This window comes from Silene latifolia, chromosome X (genome assembly GCF_048544455.1).
Source record: "Silene latifolia isolate original U9 population chromosome X, ASM4854445v1, whole genome shotgun sequence".
Lineage (NCBI taxonomy): Eukaryota > Viridiplantae > Streptophyta > Magnoliopsida > Caryophyllales > Caryophyllaceae > Silene > Silene latifolia.
Window position 1 is genome coordinate 41,713,442 of NC_133537.1, and position 21,830 is coordinate 41,735,271.

Genomic DNA, 21,830 nt, shown 5'->3' on the forward strand with positions numbered 1-21,830 from the left:
CATCCCTTAAGGTCACACCTAAAGGACAATTCCCTTAATAGACAAATTGATTAATTGTATGACGATACAAGTTAATTAATTCCTTAAAATTGAACAATTCATTTGTGAGAGAGAATATTGATATCTTATTATAATGGGATTAAATAAGATTTATTTTAGTAATTGAAATACTTTATTACTAAAATTGGTTATTGTTTGTGAAAAAATTGAAATAAGAATGAACGGTTAATTATAATTACAATATGTTGTGAATTATAATTATATGACCCATTTTATTTATGTGACCAAGTATCATTGGTCAATTTATTGTATGTGATTTAATTAATTTATAAAATGATATTTATTTGATAAATATGCATTAAATTAATTAATAACATGTAACATACTACATGTGACATATTGTGTGACATGTGACAAATTGACAAAATAAAATGGGAGTCCATTTTATACATATGGACCGAAATATTGTAGGTTGTGGAGGATAATGGGTGATTTATTTTAATGGCTAAAATTATTATAATCATACCTATTGATACATAGCCTGACACCTACAAATATTGATAACAGAAAAAGGGAAAGCAAGATGCCCTCCTTTGGCCTCTAGCTAGCCGGCCATACTACTCTTTTAGGAGTAGTTTTGGTTCTTATTTTCTTACTACTCAATTCATTCATTCATACACCATCTTTACATGCATCCTTCTCTCTACTCTCTCTAAACTTGCTTTAGAAAACAAAATATTGTTCATCATTTCTAATATCAATATTAAATTACTAGTGTAGTAATAATGATAATATTAGAATCAATTTGAAGGGTACTACTATATTAATCTAGTTAATTAATATACTACTTTAAGGGATTATTCTTGGGTGCAATCTAAGGAGGATCTCTACATTAGGATTTTTGGAGGATCATCCACCATTTTAAGCTCAAGAACAAATAAGGAAGGTGACCTTTTTTGTGCCCATTATTTCGAAACATATAACAATGTAAGGGACTTTGTTTTTCCTTATTAATCTCTTATTTTGTTATGCATGCAATAGATCTAAAGAACATATATTAAGAAGTTAATTAGTTCACTATTAGAAGAGTCTAATAATAGGTATATGAACCTAACATGAAGCCTGTCAAATACATGCTCCAATTATTCATCAACCATCTGAGTTACCACATTCGATTTCTGCACCATGGCCGTTCATGAAATGGGGTATGGACATAGTAGAAAAGTTGCCTGTAACTCAAGGCCAGAATATGTTCATGCTTGCCATGACTAACTACTTCTCCAAACGGATAGAAGTTGATTCATTGAGGCAGGTCACTGAGAAGGAAGTAATATCCTTTATCAGGAAGAATATCATTTGCAGGTATGGAGTTCCTTCAGAAATAGTGTGTGATAATGGGACACAGTTCGTTGGAAAAAAGATTATGGCTTTTTGTGCTGAATGGAATATCAACCTGATAACATCAACCCGTGGCTATCCAAAAGCAAATGGTCAGGCTGAATCTAGTAACAAGGTAGTCATCAACTGCCTGAAGAAGAAGCTGAAGAGAAAACAGGGCAGATGGGCCGAAGAGCTCCCATTAGTACTATGGGCAGACAGAACAACTCCAAAAACTTCAACTGGTCAGACACCTTACTCTTTGGTGTATGGTTGCGAAGCATTTATCCCTGCAGAAATCCACGTACCAACCTCAAGATACAGCCTGAATAGTATAGAAACAAATGACAGTCTGCTGCAAGACAGCCTAGTCTTAACAAAAGAATTGAGAGATGCTGCCAAAATCAGGATAGCATCATATCAACAAGCAGTAGCGAAAAGTTACAATAAAAATGTCAAAGCTAGAGTTTTCAAGGAAGGGGACCTTGTCCTACGAAAAGTATTCCCAAACAAAAAAGAAAAATCAACCGGCAAGTTAGCCCATGTATGGGAAGGCTCATATTTAATTGACTTAATCGTCGAACAAGGGGCATACAGGCTCCAAACCCTGGATGGAGAAATGATTCTAAGATCCTAGAATGTAACACATTTGAAATTATTTCATATATAAAATTTCAGAATAAAACAGCCTTAGCCTGTCCTGATCAGGTAAAAATTCAGTACCTCTATTTGACGTGTTTTATCCTGCATATACTGCTTGTCTGTCTTATATGTTCTATGTGTACCCCGTATGTAAAACTTGGATGATCAACCCTGATATGATATACGCATCTCAAACATAATATTTGAATCCTGAAAAATTATACATGATTTATTGTTGAATGAATAAGTCTTCAGGATTGAGGGTTACTCTACTATATTTCAGCTTTATTTTTTGCTCAAGTATTTTTTTAAATTTTTGCACCATGTCGTGCCTAACGTAGTTGGTAACCCACACCAGATACGGCAAATACAGAACCAATCAGACATGTAATAATTGTCTGACCTGACTATTTGCCGCACACCTCTACAACGGTTGGACGCAACATTGTGACGGGTAAGAAGGTGAGAGATCCTGACGACACGTCCAAAAGCCCTCTAGACAGGCCGGATACCAAACCCTCCAGACAGGCAGGGGACATAAGCCCTCTAGATAGGCCGGCTTCCCACCCACTTCAACCATGACAGAGTTCGAACTGCACATGGTTGAAAACTTACACGGAACTGAAAAATGAAAGCAGGTTAACAAAGTGTGAAAAAAACAGGTTAACAGGATTAAAAGGAAGCCCAAAAGGCGAACTTTATATTAGATAAAGCCCTTACCTCTTGGGACAAAGGCACCCAAATATTTATAACCTTCAAGGGATAACCTCCCTGACCAGGACTACCAAAATATAAAATTGTCTTTCCAGGGACATCCCCCTGGATGGGCCAAAACCAAACAAGAATTATTTAAAAACTATTGCTCCCCCTTGGAAGCAGCATCCCCAGCATCTCCTTAGCCTCTTCATCCTTAGCATCCTGCTCCTCAAAAGAGTCAACCTCCTGATCCTCACCAAGATTATACAAGTCATGATACCTGGCAGCAGAAATAGCCATCTCCGCTTCAGGGTTCCAGTTAGCCCTAGCTTCTACAGGCTCAGACATAGCAGCAGCCTTGCCCTTAATAAAGAAATAGAAGGCAGCATCGTCTAGCTTGCCTTCTAAATCATCTTTCTCAAGACAAAGCTCCTCGTTCCTGTTCAGTGCCTCCTGTAGCAACTGATTGCTGGATCCAGCCTCAAGCTTGGCAGCATCACGTTCAGCCTACACCCTCTTCAAATCAGCCCTGGCAGTAGCTAAGTCAGCCTGAGCAAAAGAAAACTCATACTTCAACTTATCAAAATCAGAGCCAACTGAATTAACCCTGGCTACCAATGAAGTGTACTGATAAGCATTGAGAAGGCATGACATTACAGCCTGAACAGAGAAATAAAAACAAGTCGTCAACAATATAACTCAAGAGACTATCAAGAGGAAAAATCAGGAAAGAAGAAAAGAAAAATCACCTCTCCTAGAGATGTAAGAGCATCTGTCACACGGTTGACAGCGTGATCCACCATGGCAACTGCCTTGGTAGAAGACTCAATAGATCCATTGACAGGGTTGAAGGAGAGATAGAGGCAGCATACTCCTGGATCTTTTCCCTAGCAAAGTCCATATTATCCACCCTGGCCTTCACCTCCCTGATAGGAGCAGTAACATCAGCCTCCTCCTGCTTTCTTTTCTGGGCTGGTGGAGTGGTCTCAAAAAGGATAGCAGGAGTATCAGTCAAATTAATCGGTTAATCAGGTACTGTTCCACTTCCAGAAATAGGACCGCCACTACCTTGCGAACTCTCCTCCTTCACCTTGGCAAGCCTGGCATTGAGATCAATAGTGCCAAACCTGGCCAGCCTAGTAGATGATCTAGTGGCTGCAAAACGAACGGCTATATCAGTGATACAGTAACTGCTATATTAAAAGAAGAAAAAAGCAAACATTCATAAGTAAGAATCTTACTGCTAGAAGTTGAACCACCAATAGCCTTAGCAGGCCTAGGGACTTTAGCAGGTCCATCAGCTTTCAGGCAATGGGGAAAACTTTCCACCCCACAGCAGAATGGCCATGTTCTCTCTGTTGAGGGGATGGTCAGGAAAGCATATACCCTTTCAGAAGGATAATCAATATGGGACTCCCAATCGTCCACTGCAAGAAAGGTACACCTTGTTTGAATTATTTATTTTTCTACTAATAAACTTTAGTGCAGGAAGAGAAAATTTTTCAGGATACTTACCAGCAAGGCAGGCGTCAAAATTAAGATATGCCAGGTCAGACCCAATCGAGTTGGTCCTGATTAACATATAGCCAACAGCCTAATTTTTATCATGACCGCTATCCAAGTTACTGAGCAGGGGAGTAGTTGAAGGCCTGACCTTGAAACTAACCCTGCCAAGATTATTTGTTCGCAAAGAACAACAGCTTTTCAGGTCCTTAAGAGAGAAAGACACATTGTGTTTTTTGCACAGATATTCAATGGAGTGAACCACCTTTTATATGATAGGCATGATCTGATAAGGAGGAATATCAATTTCTTTGATCACCTCGACCATCAGGGGAGAAGTAGGAAGCTTAAAACCTGCTCTAAAGGCCCAGTCATGGACACAGAACCACCCAGGACAGGACCAGTCAGCCCTGATGGGAGAATCCTCAGGAATCCACACCTCGGAATCAGCAGTAATAATCCCCTTATCCTTCAAAATTTGAACAAAATCAGGTTTGAGGCGATTAGGAGGAGACTGTTGTTCATCAAGTGCTTTCGAGGGTTTGAATTCGAACTCCTTGTGGAAGATAGATACCATCTCCATAGGAGGGATAGTATAAGTTTTCTTAGAAGGTTCAAGCTGGTTCTCAGAAATAATTTCGGCGGGTCTTTGGGTTAATGGACTGCTAGGAGCAACGGCACCCCTGGTAGATTTTTTTTTTGGCAACCATGATGTCAGTTTCTGTGAGTTTCTGGAAAAATTGAGTGAAATTCGAGAGGTTGAAGATGAAGATTGAAGGCGAAGTTTGAAGATTTCTAAGGAATTGATCGAAGTTTTGATGAAAGATAGATCAAGGGTTAATGAAGTATTTATAGCACGGTGAATACTTAGGGTTTACTGCAACTTGCATGCAGTAATTGAAGCGGTTGCAGTAAATAGGACACTTGTCATAATTAAGCCGACTAGTCGTTATTTGCGATAAGCATAATCAACCGTCCTGAAGAAGCTACTTAGTCAGATGGATATTTATCTTCTCATTTCTGGCCTGACCTAGCGATAATGAGAGATAAGGGGCAATTGTTGGGCCTCATATTTCCGCAGTTACCCTGGCTTGATAGTCAGGGTATGGCCGTCAGGAAAAGTTCAAGTCTAGCGCCAGATAACCAAGCCTGGATCCCTGTACCATCTCCATGATCAAGTTCAAACCCTGACCTGACAATCAAGACAAAAGTATCAGGGCAGCTCGGGACATGCACCAGGTAGGAGAGGACAACGGTCAAGCAAGAAGATATTATTTGACCAAATCAAGGATAATTATGGAGAATATTTTAGCATTATTACACCAATTAAGTGAGCAATTAAGAAGAAGATTATATCATATCATCAAGCATTCAACCGGTTATCGATAAGCATTAAAGGCTCAATTAATGGCGTCATTAATGGAGAATATTACGCCATAATTATGGAGATTACTCAGCCTAATGAAGATTACTATATAAGGGGGAGTCAAGATCATTTCAAGACACACTCTAGTACGTTACAAGCAAATACATTACAACTCTTAGGCAAAATATTCTATATTGTACTGACTATACAATAATTCTCCATAATACATAGTGAAATCCTCTCCTGGCTTGGTGCCCGTGATTTTTTCCCATTTAAGGGTTTTCCACGTACAAATTCTGTTGTCATTCTTTATTTTATTTACTTTACTTTACGTACGTAGTAGCCTATCCTGCAATCGTAGTCCGGATAGTTGAGCTAGTTAACCCTACAATTACTCTACCCTGACATGATTCAGCCTTGCGCAAAATCCACCCAAAACAGATTTCAAGATCCATCTTTATATAAATACGGGCACGGTAAGCCGATTCATCCCATATTTATATAAATTTGGCGAGTGAACTCATTTAACTGATTCTACCATTAGAACTCTTGGTCGGCGGAATTTCTATAAGTTCCATCTATAGCCCAGAACAAATATAGGCATGGTGGGCCGATACATCCCATATTTGCCCCGTTGAGTCCAACCAATTTTCGCGCGTAATAACATTTATCACCCTCCTTACCTAACGTAAAAAGAAGGCACCCCGGTGAGCCAAGCCTACCCCCTAATGAAGAAGGGACTCATAGGCTCTACTAATTGGTAAGGTTAATCTCAATTTGAATATCTGAAAGATCGTCTATCACTTTTAAGTGAACTAAATAGGTGAATGCTAGACAATTTAAAATCGATAACAAAAAGGAAAAATATGTAGTGACGATTTGGCATGAATGCATAATCATAAAAACAACAAGTCCTAATATGGCCACGTATTTAATCTAATTAACTTAAATTATTATACTTCAGAAACCAACTCCTTGGTCCCTTGAGTTTTCATAAAATTGACCTCCATCTTTTGGACTTCAGAACTCCTTTTCGAAAATACCGTCTTTAGGATACTCCGTCTTTAGGATACTCCATCTTGAGATAATACAAACTAACTACTAATAATCAAATTACATAGCAATATCTTATTATACAATTTGTAATAAAATTAAAACTATTAATTAATTACAAATTAGCGATACGAAATCGCAATTAATTACATATTAAATCGATATTCCCTTACATTACGGAAATACCAATTTCTAACTGTGGCCATATTAGGTAAAATTACATTAATAAATTTACAATAAAATCCATTCATCTATATGAAAAATAAATATGCAATAAAAATGACATGCCAAATCGTCCAACTTACCAACAACAATCATTTGAGCTCCTTTTTTACGGAATTTTTACCATTAAAAATCCATAATCAATTCTTAAAACAATATTAAGATATACTCATCATACTAATCTGTTCTAGCGACAAAATAATTATTCCCACTAATTATTTTGTGGTTAACTGGGTTTAAAAAAATTATTTTTCTAGCAAAAATTTCTTAAAAATTCACAACTTTTATGAAAAACTCAATTTAATCAAACTTTTTATAGAAAAATCAAATTTAATTTTTTTTACATTCTGGTCATACACCAAAATGACATGAATGTGAAAAAAGTGGCCATAAAATTGCTTTAAAATAATTTTCGCATTTTTTATCGATAAAGTGATAATTATACGATTTAATTCCAAATTAAATCATTAAAAATAAAATGACTTCAAAATAAAAATTTTAAAATTTTGGAACAATTTTCAGGAGCTAAAAAATTAAAAATTTCGAGCCTTAAAAATATATAAATATTTATTTGTTAAATAGCCATTATTTAGAGATTTCTTATCAAATAAAAATCGTTAAACTATTTAAATTAATCATATTAATTTATAATCATTACACTTCTTATAAATAGAACATGTATGTGGTTATTTATAAATAAAAATACATAAAATTAACATGCAACATAATTTAATTAACCCTTAATTGAGATTAATGTATTTTAATTCAATTTTATGCTTTTTTATGTCTTAAAATGTTATAAAATGCCATTAAATTTTACAAAATTAAAATTTTTGACCCATATTCATTTAAGACCATATTATATACATGCAAGACCATAAAACTAATTTTAACATCAAAATATAAAATTTTATAAATTTATCTTATAAACTCATACAATCGTCTTACAACTACATGCATGTATGTAACAATCGCTCTGATACCACTTGTTAGTATTTAGACCCTCATTAGACTCTTCTAATGACATTAAAATTACTATTTAATTTATGTGTAGTGGTCTAAATCTACATGCATGCAAGTTAGAAGAAGAAATAGTGTCCTTACATTGGTGTAAATGGCAAAAAGGCACTACAAAGGTCTCCTACCTTTGTAGTTCTTGAGCTAAAATGATGGATAGATGATCCTCCAAAACCCAAATCACCAACCTAGGTGATCTCCTTTGGATGCACCCAAGACTAGCCCAAATTACTATTAAGATTACTAACTAAATAATAATAGTAGTAAACCTTGTAATATGTAATATTATTACACTAATAATATTAGATAATGTATTATTATGTTTTGTGGATTATTTTGATAGTGATCGATCAACAATTTGATCAAGAGATTTTGTAGAGAAGACGAAGAAAAATAGACTACTTTTTCTTCTTTGATAAAACCGGCCAAAGAAGGGAATTTTAGGGAGTTTTTGGTCTAAAACTTAACCCATGCAAATGTGTGTGTTGAGGGGTATATATAGACCATCAAATGTAAACAATTGATGGGAACATTCCATGTGTTTTTATGCCAACTATCTTGACACATGGAGGTCTTATAAGACCATGAAAAACTGGTCTAATGTGGACTTATTGAGTCCATTTCAATTTTCGACATTTGTCCCACAAATGCTTATAAGTCTTATATTTAATTATCTTATATAATTAAATATTAATTTGCTTATTTAACACTTGAATAATACAAATTAACAACTAATGACCACTTAACTATTAAGTAATTATTAGACCATTTTATCAATATAAAATGTGTCTTATGAACCCTTATTAGCTAATTTTACAACCTCTTGTAAATTTAAATAGCTAATTACCTCCGCCTCACAACATACACACATACCGTATAAAATTAATTAATCAACTATTAATTAATAAATTCTAATTAATATTTATTAATTAATTATCATATTATTAAATAATAAATCTCCTTGGCCTGATTTCGTAACTCGACATCAAATAATACATTCACAAGACTTATAACAAGTCAACTAATACAAGGAATTAATTAAAACGTATCTCATACAAATAATTAGTTTTTCTATTTGGGCGTCATCCTATAGGTGTGACCTAAAGGGATTAGTTGATCACCGCCGTCACATGACAGTAATTTCAAACTATAGTCAGCCGAGCGTTACCGATGAACGTTAATCAACTGACAAATATATAAAATAAATCCCTGATATTCCTTGTACGAGATTTAGTATGTAGACGCACTATTGTGGAGGACACTCACTCCAACACATATGGTTGATGCTGACATGGTGAATGCCTTCATTGTAAGCCTCCCCTCTGATAACCTGTTTTCTTTTATACCTTTTCACACTTGCTTCCTCATTCTGAGCCGTTATCGCTCCTGCCTCCCTAACACTACAGTCTGCTCCTATGCCTGGAAAGTGATAAAGAGGACTCGAACCGAGAGCCTGGCTACCAACTCTAAAAATCACTTGTGCTGATCTGGAGCAGCAGCGAGATGATCTGAGAGCACGGGTGGTTGGCTTGAAGGTGGAGCTGGCTGACACTAAGAAGCAGCGGAAGGAGGACGCAGAGCAGCTGGCTCGCACTCAGGAGGTATGTAGGGAGTTTACGGGTGCTTTGTCTCATGCTGAGAGGAAGATCAGGGATCTGATTGAGCTGGCTACCAACATTGCTGCTTACGCCACCTGGAAGGGCAAGGTCAATGACATACGGGCAACTTTAGAGGGGCCTCTTACATTTCAAGACCTGGAGGAGGAAGAGAGGCAGTTGAAGAATTTCTTCCCTATTGCCCCTGACCTCAGCCTTCTGATGCCCGAGCTGGGTGAAGTCAACTCCCCTGCGATGGCAGAAGATGCTGTACTAGAGGAATCTGATTATGGCCAGAAAACTACTGCCAAAGAAGCCCATGCTGAGGAAGCTATTATTGAGGTAGCTGCCAGTTTGGGTCATGTTCCTGCAAAAGAGGGTCAGCCAAAGCCTATGGAAGGGGCAGCAAAAGAAGCTAAGAAGGTAGTCTTAAACTAAGCCTCTATTTATTGTTTTTTTTTTTAATATCAGTTTTTTGAGGACCTGGCCCTGTGTGGTGAAGGTTTTGTAAATACCTTTGAATTTTTTGGTTTGCGGTTTCTGCCCACAGGGCAGATTAACCGTTAACATTGTCGTATCTACCTGGGCAGTAGATCTGGGCTTTTAAATGTCAGGTGGTAATCTGCTTAGGGAGCAGTATTTAAATTGTTGTGTTTTGTTTGATGAAAACTTATCGTGTCTACCCACGGGGTAGATTTAGACTTGGGTGGTTATCGTGTCTGTCCAGGGCACAGATTTAGACTTGTATGGCTGTCGTGTCTACTCGGGGGCAGATTTAGACTTGTATGGCTATTGTGTCTAACTAGGGGACATATTTATACTTGTGAATACCATTTCTGTATTTTGCTCAAGGAGCAAACTACTTAACCTTGTTCATGACGCAAGGTGTATTCGTCGTATTTTAAGCCAACAGGGGTGTACCTTAGGTAAGTTTATCGTCGTTTTAGGACCAATGGAGTGTTGCAGGACGTTTGTTGTTGAGCAATCCGTGCACCCCTTTTATGTGTGCATGCTTGCTGGGGCCCTGACTACGTCGAGTACTCGGTGTCGGTAGCTATCTTGGGAGTGTTATCCGGGGTAGCTGCGTGAGCTCTAAGTTACGGCCAAGCTCCTTTTCGTGTCCACTAGCCGCTGCGTGAGGGTGCCTGATCCAAGATTTAGGTTGGCCATGTTGGAGTGTCGTGTGCCTTCAGCCCGTATTCAAGAGTAAATTCTGTTGTACTACCCCTACCGTGCTATGGAGGTTAAAGGTCAGAGTTATTTTCTGAAAACCAAAATCAAAAAATTAAAAAGCCAAAAGAACGACGTATTACCTGGTGTTATCTCATGAGGTTCCAGAGCAACCATGGACCCAGGAAGCCACAAAACTCGCAGTTCATGTAGAAAGTTTTGATGAAGTAAAAAAAGTCTTAAAAAGAATAAAGAAACGTAAATACAAAAATTATTGGCAATAAACAACAAGTAGTATGCCTACTACCGTTTTTTTTATTTCTTGAAACTATCTCTATACACTAAACTCCACGCGTTGTTAAATGTGATACTCTTTCAGGTGGAGTATGTTCCATGCTTTGTCTTTTAATTGACCTTGCATGGTCATTAACTTATACGTACCACGGCCAAAAAATTCTTCAAGCTGGTATGGACCTTCCCATTTATGGGCAAATTTACCAGCTTTGTGGTTTTTGGTATTTTGGAACACCTTCCGGAGAACTAGGTCTCCTACGTCCAGGAGCCTGATTTTTCCTTTCTTGTAGTAACTTCTGGCGACTGATTACTTGTAGGAGGCTAAACGTATCTGAGCAATTGTTCTCAATTCATCTATCGTGTCTAGGATCCTGATCATCTCTAACAGATTCAGTTCCCCTGTCATACATCTATACTTGTGGGTCGGAACCAGAACCTCCGATGGTAATACTACCTCTGCCCCAAACACCAGGCTGAAGGGTGTTTGGCCTATCACCATCTTCGGGGCTGTCCTTTTTTTACCACAGCATCTGGGGCAGCTCATCTTTCCATTTTCCTCCTAACTCCTCCAATCTTTTTCTTAAGTTTTCAACAATGATTTTGTTGTTAGATTTAGCTTGTTCATTGGACTGCGGGTTTTTGGGTGCTGATTTTTTAAGTGAAATGTTCCGCCTAGCACAGAATCCCTCAGAGGTTTCTGATATGAACAGTGACCCGTTGTCACAAATGATTTCTGATGGAATATCAAACCTCCGGAGTATGTTACATTTGATAAATGAAATGACTTGCCTATCTTTTACCTCAGTGAATGCCTCGGCTTCCATCCATTTGGAGAAGTAGTTTGTCATTGCCAGCATATAAAGCCTGTTTTCCGGTGCCCTAGGTAGTGGACCAACAATGTCCATTCCCCATGTCAGGAAAGGTCATGGTGAAATGATTGGGTGTAAGGGTTCTGCTGGCTGATGTATCATTGGTGCTGATCTTGGACATACGTCACATTTTTTCGCGTACTCTATTGCATCTGCATGCATCGTGGGCCAGAAGTAGCTCCGTCTGAGAGCTTTGTTTGACAGACTCCTACCCCCTGCATAGTTTTCATATTCGCCACTATAGATGGCATGCAACACAGTCTGTTCCTGCGTTTTGTCCAGGCATCTGAAGTAGGGACCAGCTAGTGACTTCCTGAAAAGCACATTATCAACTAGGACAAATCTAGAGGCTTTCATCTTTAAACCTCTTACCTGCCTTTTGTAAACTAGCAGCTTGTCTTCTATCAGTCATTCTAGGTAGGGCTTGTGCCAATCAGGGTCAGCTTGTTGTTCGTCTGTGTTCACCAATATTCCTGCCCAATTCACCTGCTCTGCACCCTATTATTCCTCCAGCTCGCCTCTGTCTGCTTCTATTAACTTTTTTATTGCTGGTTCTAGCACATGCACGATTGGTATGTTAGACCGCTCTATTGGTTTGAATATTTCCCCTAGGGTTGCTAGTGCGTCAGCCTCCATGTTCTGGTCCCTGGGAACTTGATCAATCTTGAAAGCCTTGAATTTCTGTTTCAGGTCCATGGCTACCTTGAGGTAGGCTATCATCTTGGAGTCCCTAGCTGTATAAGTCATTCACATGATTAACTATGAGTAGGGAATCGATGTATACCTGCAGACACCTGACTTTTAAATCTAAAGCCATCTGTAGCCCTAGTATGACGGCCTTAGATTCTGTCTTGTTGTTCTTTGCTTTGAATTCGCAGCAGACTGCTTGCACTATCAGGTTCCCTTAGGGGGACTTCAGCACTGAACCTACTCCTGCTCCTCTCTGGTTTGAAGCTCCATATGTGTGCAACGTTCAGACTTCACTTTCCCTATTTTTTTCCAGGCTTAGTATCTTTTTTTTAGCCATATTTTGGATAGCTAGGCTGAAGTCCGACACAAAATCAGCCAACGCCTGCGACGTTATTGCAGTTCGTGGTTCATATTGGATGTCATATCCACTAAGGTGCACAGACCATTTTTACATTCGTCCTAACAACTCTGGTTTCCTCATTATTGATTTCAAGGGATAGTTAGTCACAACATCTATAGTATGAGACTCAAAATAGGGGCGCAACTTATAAGATGCAGTGACAAGTGCCCGTACCTATTTTTCGAGAGATGTGTATCTGGTCTCTGCAGGTAGCAGAGACTTGCTGATGTGACTCCTATCTACGTACATTTAGTCCCCTCTTTTAGTATGTATTAGGGTCGTTTCTTGTCTTTAGCCTCCTTCTATGCATATTCTATGAGTTTTGGTATCTTTTATAGGAGAGGAGCACTAACCTTGCCTAAACGGAATAAACCGGAGCTAAATTGATTGCATCCAACGACCAAGCATCGAAGAGAAGACTAACACTAAAGGCCTAAGTAAAGAAATCAAGTAGAATGGGCAATAATGAAGACCCCCACGACCCCTCAATGATCCCCACGGATCTTGAGGCAGTCACAAGAAGAGGAAACCAAGCTGACCCATGATCCAGGCGTCCCGAGCTCAGCCCGAGCATCCTGAAGAGCAGCTCGAGCGTCCCAAGGCTCAACCCGAGCATCCTAAACACCGGATGGGTGTTTCCCTTTACAGTATGAGCGTCCAACATGGACAGGTCGTGGGGCTCCTTAAGGACTTGCAAGGCACTAATATTCATCTTAGAGATCTAATCGTCATTTAAGCCCTTATTTAACCTAATCCTTGTATCACTATATATACTCCCTTTGTAATAAATTGAAGGGTGTGTCCTCTAAGTGGGAATAAAGTTCCCTTAGATTAGATTAAGAGTAGATCAGAATAAATTAACCTTTAATCATTCCACAAATTGCACTTTAATCTTTCCTTATTTATTATACAAGATCTTTTATTGGGTAATTGAAGATTATTGGGTTATTATTTGGAGAATTGACAACTCTTCACAAATCAATCAAGTTCTCTTCTATTATTCTCTCCTTTCCATTTGTTCATCTTTTTTTTTCGTAAAAGGTAAGAAATATATATATACGGATAGTAACCATACATGAGACTATTGGGTTAATCCAATTAAGGCAACCCAAATCACAACTCCGCAAGCCCAAAACGCATATGATCCAACAAGACCAAATGCTCAAACAAAACAAGCAGACAACAAATCGAAATGTAAAACGACATCAAAAACAAATTGGGGAAAAAATCAAATCCCTAATTCATCATCTTCAATCTCTTGCTTCATCTTGGAACCCGTAATCCTCAGTCTCCATTCCATCAAATCCTGATTAGGTAACGGAAGACCAAGCCAATCCCCTACAATCACCACCACCTTCCTGCTGTATGGGCAATCAAAGAACAAATGTTCAATTGTTTCCGTTTCATTTCTGCAAATCCGGCTGGTATACTCTTCGCTAATGCTCAGATTATGAAGTTTCTCCATGGTATTCATGTTTTTATGTTGATATACCCATGAAATGAAACTATGTTTTGGTATACTCCATTTATTCCAGACCAAGTTATGCCAGTTGACCTTCAGACCCTTGTCTCGTATAAAATCGTAACCTTTAGCAATGGTGTATTCTTTGTTGTGCTGGTTAGTCCACATGTTCTGATTGTAGGCTTCTGATACGTGCATTTTATATAATCTTTTTAGCCTATTTTATGCACGTATTTCTATGCTTTTATCGTAGTTTTATGCTACGAAATGCCCCGAATATGCTACTTGGTTTGTTTTGTCTTATTTGTAGGAATGAACCCAAAGATAGTGAAATCAAGCCTTTTACCATCCTTTTAGCATGCATTTGGAGGAAGAGTGAAAGTGGAGTGGGAATGAAGCTATTTTGAGATGCGCATTGGAGTAAGGAAGTTAGGCGAGCCAAGAGAGTGCTTCAATTTGCTAGTTCCTGCTTGTAAGAGCCATATCTCGAGTTCTACAACAGCTATTAAGGTGATTCCAGTTGGAGGTGAAAGCTTATCCTCGTAGCTTTCCAACGCCACCAACCACGCCCTATTTGTCCAAGTAACGAAGGAATGGCAGCCGTTTGAAGTTCAGTGCGCGAAGCAGGAATTACGCGCTGAGAAGTGCTCGATCGAGAACTATTTCTATTCGATCGAGAGCCCATTTGCTCGATCGAGAGCCACTTCTTCTCGATCGAGTGGTTTAGGATGGATAAGTACTCGATCGACTTTTTTTTCCTTTCGATCGACCAGTTCCTTTTATGCCTTTGCTCGATCGAGTGATTTAGTTACTCGATCGAGTGGATTTTGCTGACAGGCTGGGCTTTTTAGTTATTTTCCGTCATTAGGTTTAATTATACTCCTATTTTCTTATAAATAGGAGTTAGGATGTCATTTGTAATCATCGAAGGATCACGTTGCTCTTCCCCTTTTCTCTATACACTGTTACTTTTATTCCTGTTCATTTCCGGATCTCTTTAATTTAGTAATTCTTTCTTCCTTTCTCTCTTTTTATTTAATGGTTATTATTCCCTCTCCCTCTTTATTTATTGCTCTTATTAATTCTATGTCTAGCTAAATTCCCCGTAGTATGTTAGGATTAGGGAAGCCGTGGTAGCATGTTTTAATTGTATTAAATAGATTAGCCCTGCGATAAGAATTGTATTAGGCAATTTAATTGTTATCCGGTCGAATGAATGCATGCAGGAGACCATAAATCTAGTTAACCCCGACCTAGATCGAAAGATTGGAAGGGAAGGCTTGCTTAATTACAATAGGGTATTGCAGTGAGGGCGAAAGTTAAGCTGTTTACGCTCTAGGGCGGTTTAAGGACCGAAAGGTGACGACCATAGCTCTTCTTATCAATAGTCTAATCGCCTTAGTATTCCCGATAGTATAAGATCTTATAGCTGCCACGGTGGACCGACTCTTAGCATACTACCCTTCTCCTATTGTTAATTTTTCTTATTCATTTCCCTCGCTTAGTCTCTAGTTAGTTAAATCAATTCAAAACCCCCATTTCTGTGACATCCTGACAGACCGAATTAAACAGATAGATAGCAACTTAGCCTCCCTGTGGAGATCGACCCTACTTACCGCTGACTTCTGTTAGTAGTAACTTAGGTATTTATTTTTGGTACGAAACGACAGTATCAAATTTTGGCGCCGTTGCCGGGGAGGCGACGCTTTTTATCTGTTTTATTTTGTTTGTCCTTTCGCCTCAAGGGAAGACTAAGTACCTTGAGGCCGTCTTATCTTTTTCGTTAGTGCTGTTTTGATAGGCCTACAGGTGTATTAAACAGGCTACTGAGGGAGATTATCGAAGGGAAGGCTTGAGTACCTTCGAACCCTCTTGCCAAGATGACATCTGTCTCCCGACTAATTGCTCAGTTTGAAGCCCAAGCCGAGAAACCTGCTAGTTGGGAAAGGAAGAAATCTTGGGGATGTGGTGCTGCTGAGCACAATGCGGCTGTAGTTGTGCCGCCACATCCACCCCATCAATGGCCACCGCAACAAGATCCTCCTGATATACAAAAAGAAATCGCGGAGCTGAAATCCTTAATTCTAGAATATGATAGATATATGGATGTTCAAGTCACTGAGCTGCAGTCTGAAATTGCTCGGTTAACAGCTGGGTTGGTTGCTCGGCAACCAGAAGAGGTGTGTTTGACCAAGAGCGGTTTTTCCCATGAAGAACCCGCGTTGCCCAATGCTGAAAATGACTTCTATATTTCGGATGACGACTTTCTATCATATTTCCAGAATGCATGCAGGGATACCGGCGCTGTACAGGAAGAAAGTCCTCGATCGAGTAATATCTCTTCTCGATCGAGTGACATGCATGAGGAAAGTGCTCGATCGAGTGATTATGTTACTCGATCGAGAGAGATGCGGGAGGAAGTTGGTCGATCGAGTGAGTACTTTGCTCGATCGACTGATTTGGCCATTGGGAGCTTAACTCCGTCACTTGGGTTCATATTGGATGACGAGTTTGACGATGATGAAGGTTACGGTGAACCTCCCTTATTCACAGCCAAGTCGGATACACTTGAAGCTGCGATTTACGGGATGGACTCCACTGAGGAGGTTGATGAAGAAGCAGCTGAGACGGTAATTGCTCCTAGCACGGATGAGGTAATGCATCCCTTTGTCAGTGATTACGTCGTTGAGAGCAACCAACCCGAAGTAGTAAGCGATAATTTCATTATTGTTTGTTTTAACAGTATGTTGCCTCGTTTAATTTGTGCTCCTTCTTTTAATGCTACACCCTCTCATATGTGGACGTTTAAATTAGCAAATTCTCACCGTACATGTCATCTCAAAATTGCTAATCTGAGTCGGGACCCTTATATATTGACAGTTGCTCCCGCGCTCCTTTATTATGTGGATAAATTTAGGAGCTCACATAGGAAATTTGTTAGACTCAAACGGTTGTTTAATCTCATTTCCTATTTCTTGATTCCACTTTGGTGCTACTTATGCTGTTGTGTAGCACATGCGCAGGTTTATGATTTAATGCTGCGCGCTTTGAGCTGTTTTGATTATGACTAATTTGAGTGGCTCGAAGAAAAAGAAGGTCGAGCTGGGACCTGACTGAAGCTAGCGCTACCCGGGAGGCAACCCGGCGATTTTATTTTGCATTTTTTTTTCAGTTGGAATAAATGGTTTTATACCATAGACTATCTCAGTATGCTTGTTTTTGTCAGTTGCGGGCTGTTTTTCATTTCATTATGCAGGAATACGCTGCGGATCACTCGATCGAGTACTTTTTGTACTCGATCGTACTCGATCGAGCACTTGTGCTGCCAAATCCATTCGATCGAGCATTGCATCTACTCGATCGACTACCTGCAATATGAGAAATCAGCTCGATCGAGCACAATTCTCTTCTATCGAGCTGATTTTGGATGCCCTTTCACGTGTTGACTTGGATTAGCTTACTGAGACGGTTTTCCGGGCCTTAGCAACCTCCCATGTTCATGGTCGGTTTGGGGAGGTCCCCTTATTCGCGCATTTTGTGAGTTTTTCCGCTTTTACTCTTTTTTCTCTTTTAGTTTGCGTTTCCTTTCCATGTTTTGGTACAATGGGGGCATTGTACGGTTTGGTTTGGGGAGGTTATGCATCCATATTTGTGTCTGCATATTGTTTTTATTTGCATTTCTGTTATCACGTTTAATTTTCTGTTTGCATTGTTATTTATTTCATAAAAAAAAAATTCAATAAAAATTCAAAAATTGATAAAATTCAAAAAATTCCACGTTTATTTTTGCATATAGGTTGAGTCGGTACGATAGATTTCCATGATGATATTGCTCTGCAATTGTCTTTTTGCTTAAGCCTTGCATTGAATTGTTATCTTTTAGCTTTGTCTTTTGCATAATCTACGAGTTAATGTTAAATTTAGCTGAACATATAGACTTGACCTGAAATTTTGGCAACCTACTTATAATTTCTAAGATTTAGAGCCGTATAAACTGGTGTCATTTGTGACCAGTTTCATGTAGGATTGTGAGTAGTATACTCCTTGCATAACATGTATCATCAATTTGCACGTATATGGAATTCAATTGCTTTTTGCCGTCATACATTCGGGTTAGTGGTTGGTGTCACATGCAGGGAGGTGCTTACATTTCCCTTTTCTTTCATTTTTACCCATAAACTCCACATTAGCCAAATTTGCCTGTTGACCCTTAACTACATCCAGATTTAGCCTGCCTTGTCAAGCTAGTTTAGATTATTCTGCGGTATACTGTCTCTTGTATCAAATTTTGGCGCATATTCTGTTGATTCGGAGTTGGTATTTTATGAAGAAAAGGAGGATGATGAAAAAATGACGTGAAAAAGAAAAAAAAAGAAGTTGAAAAAAAAATGAAAAAAATGAAAATGAAAATGAAAAAAGAAAAAGAAGAAAAGAGAAACCGAAAAAAATAAAGAAAATAAAGAAAAAAATTCAAAAAAATGTTGTTTGGTTGACGGTTTCTGCTCCTATGATCTATCTTACATTATTTGAGGAGTATGTTTGGTTTGGTTTGGTGAGATTTATGCCAATTGAAGGGCATGTGCTTAATTTCAAAATTGAGTTGGAAACGGATGTTGATATATGGTTTTGTTTAGGTACTAGCTTGGCCGCCTATACCTCCACATTCCCATAAATGTTTTGCCTTTTCTTACCCATTGCCTCACTTTACCATATTTTTGTAAGCCCTCGGCTGTGACAGGACCTTGTTTGGTTGGAATGTATGTACGGTAGCTAGAATTGTCTATCATATTAGTTGCATGCATGTTTATGTGGGTCGTAGTCTAGGTGAGCGACTATTTTTCTTCTTCTCTCTTACATTCATTTGCTTACCCTTTGCTTCATGAGAGAAGAGTGACCCGTGAGAGTCCATTGTTTAAGGTCTTGCAAGGTCGACGGTTCAGCTACTTTTATAAACATCTTATAACTCGTTTGCATTTGACTGTCTTGCTATAAGTGTTAGTTTGCTTGCATTAAATTGGCTTAAGTGGGCATTTGTAGCTAGCTCTGAGTTATCTTTTCCGTTCCATTAGTTGCATTTTAGTTTACTCGGGGACGAGTAAAGGTTTGGTTTGGGGAGATTTGATACGTGCATTTTATATAATCTTTTTAGCCTATTTTATGCACGTATTTCTATGCTTTTATCGTAGTTTTATGCTACGAAATGCCCCGAATATGCTACTTTGGTTTGTTTTGTCTTATTTGTAGGAATGAACCCAAAGATAGTGAAATCAAGCCTTTTACCATCCTTTTAGCATGCATTTGGAGGAAGAGTGAAAGTGGAGCGGGAATGAAGCTATTTTGAGATGCGCATTGGAGTAAGGAAGTTAGGCGAGCCAAGAGAGTGCTTCAATTTGCTAGTTCCTGCTTGTAAGAGCCATATCTCGAGTTCTACAACAGCTATTAAGGTGATTCCAGTTGGAGGTGAAAGCTTATCCTCTTAGCTTTCCAACGCCACCAACCACGCCCTATTTGTCCAAGTAACGAAGGAATGGCAGCCGTTTGAAGTTCAGTGCGCGAAGCAGGAATTACGCGCTGAGAAGTGCTCGATCGAGAACTATTTCTATTCGATCGAGAGCCCATTTGCTCGATCGAGAGCCACTTCTTCTCGATCGAGTGGTTTAGGATGGATAAGTACTCGATCGACTTTTTTTTCCTTTCGATCGACCAGTTCCTTTTATGCCTTTGCTCGATCGAGTGATTTAGTTACTCGATCGAGTGGATTTTGCTGACGGGCTGGGCTTTTTAGTTATTTTCCGTCATTAGGTTTAATTATACTCCTATTTTCTTATAAATAGGAGTTAGGATGTCATTTGTAATCATCGAAGGATCACGTTGCTCTTCCCCTTTTCTCTATACACTGTTACTTTTATTCCTGTTCATTTCCGGATCTCTTTAATTTAGTAATTCTTTCTTCCTTTCTCTCTTTTTATTTAATGGTTATTATTCCTCTCCTCTTTATTTATTGCTCTTATTAATTCTATGTCTAGCTAAATTCCCCGTAGTATGTTAGGATTAGGGAAGCCGTGGTACCATGTTTTAATTGTATTAAATAGATTAGCCCTGCGATAAGAATTGTATTAGGCAATTTAATTGTTATCCGGTCGAATGAATGCATGCAGGAGACCATAAATCTAGTTAACCCCGACCTAGATCGAAAGATTGGAAGGGAAGGCTTGCTTAATTACAATAGGGTATTGCAGTGAGGGCGAAAGTTAAGCTGTTTACGCTCTAGGGCGGTTTAAGGACCGAAAGGTGACGACCATAGCTCTTCTTATCAATAGTCTAATCGCCTTAGTATTCCCGATAGTATAAGATCTGATAGCTGCCACGGTGGACCGACTCTTAGCATACTACCCTTCTCCTATTGTTAATTTTTCTTATTCATTTCCCTCGCTTAGTCTCTAGTTAGTTAAATCAATTCAAAACCCTCATTTCTGTGACATCCTGACAGACCGAATTAAACAGATAGATAGCAACTTAGCCTCCCTGTGGAGATCGACCCTACTTACCGCTGACTTCTGTTAGTAGTAACTTAGGTATTTTATTTTTGGTACGAAACGACAGTATCAGCTTCCTTGAAAAGATTTTTGACTCGACATATTCGCCTCCAATACCAACTAGTACTGGTAGGAGGTTCATAGGTTAGCCAATCCTTCCCTTTTATATAGGTGTGATTTACCCACCTAACCCACATATGGTCAGGCTTAGATGCAAGCCACCAGACCAGTTTCCCCACAGCAGCTTTGTTCCACTGAATATCATTTTTCAGTCCCAACCCCCCTTCATCCCAAGGCTTACAGGCCTTATCCCAAGACACCAGAGGAGAACGTATGTAGTCAGCCCCTCTATCCCACGGGAAGTTCCTGCAAATGGATTCTATCCTTGATATTACACCAGTGGGGAGAATAAACATTGTGGCCCAGTATTGGTGTAGGGTTTTAAGGACTGCTTTTACCAATATCAATCTCCCAACATAAGACAATTTCCTAGCTCCCAATCCTCTGATTCTGTCAACCACTTTATCAATAATAGGCTTACAATCTATTGCACTGAGTCTTGTAGTTTTAATGGGCACCCCTAGATATCTGAAGGGCAGTCTACCTTCCACCATCCCAGAGATTTGCAGTATATCACTTTTGAGTCCAGTAGCCACCCCATTGAAATATGCATTAGACTTTCCTTTGCTCATATTTAGGTCAGTAGTCTTTGAGAAGGTAGAAAAAGTTCTTAACAAAATCATCATTGACTGAGCATCCCCTTTGCTAAACAGCAAGAGGTCATCAGCAAACATTAAATGGCTTAACCTCATGGGCTTGCATAAAGGATGGAACTTAAAAACTGGACTGTCAGTAGATACCATAAGTAGTCTAGACAAGTAGTCCATGCAAATTGTGACCAATAAAGGAGATAAAGGATCCCTCTGCCTCAGTCCCCT

The 21,830-nt window shown here is 38.9% G+C and overlaps 1 protein-coding gene across 1 annotated transcript; it reads right to left on the reverse strand.

Moving 5' to 3' along the window:
- Positions 1-11,453: 11,453 nt before the first annotated feature.
- Positions 11,454-11,840, reverse strand: LOC141617245 (uncharacterized). Its single transcript, XM_074434429.1, has one exon. The coding sequence runs from the start codon at positions 11,838-11,840 to the stop codon at positions 11,454-11,456; it is 387 nt and encodes a 128-aa protein (XP_074290530.1).
- Positions 11,841-21,830: the final 9,990 nt, after the last annotated feature.

Bases quoted from the DNA above. Each gene is read 5' to 3' on its own strand.
- LOC141617245 (XM_074434429.1), bottom strand. From the start codon at position 11,840: ATGGACATTGTTGGTCCACTACCTAGGGCACCGGAAAACAGGCTTTAT.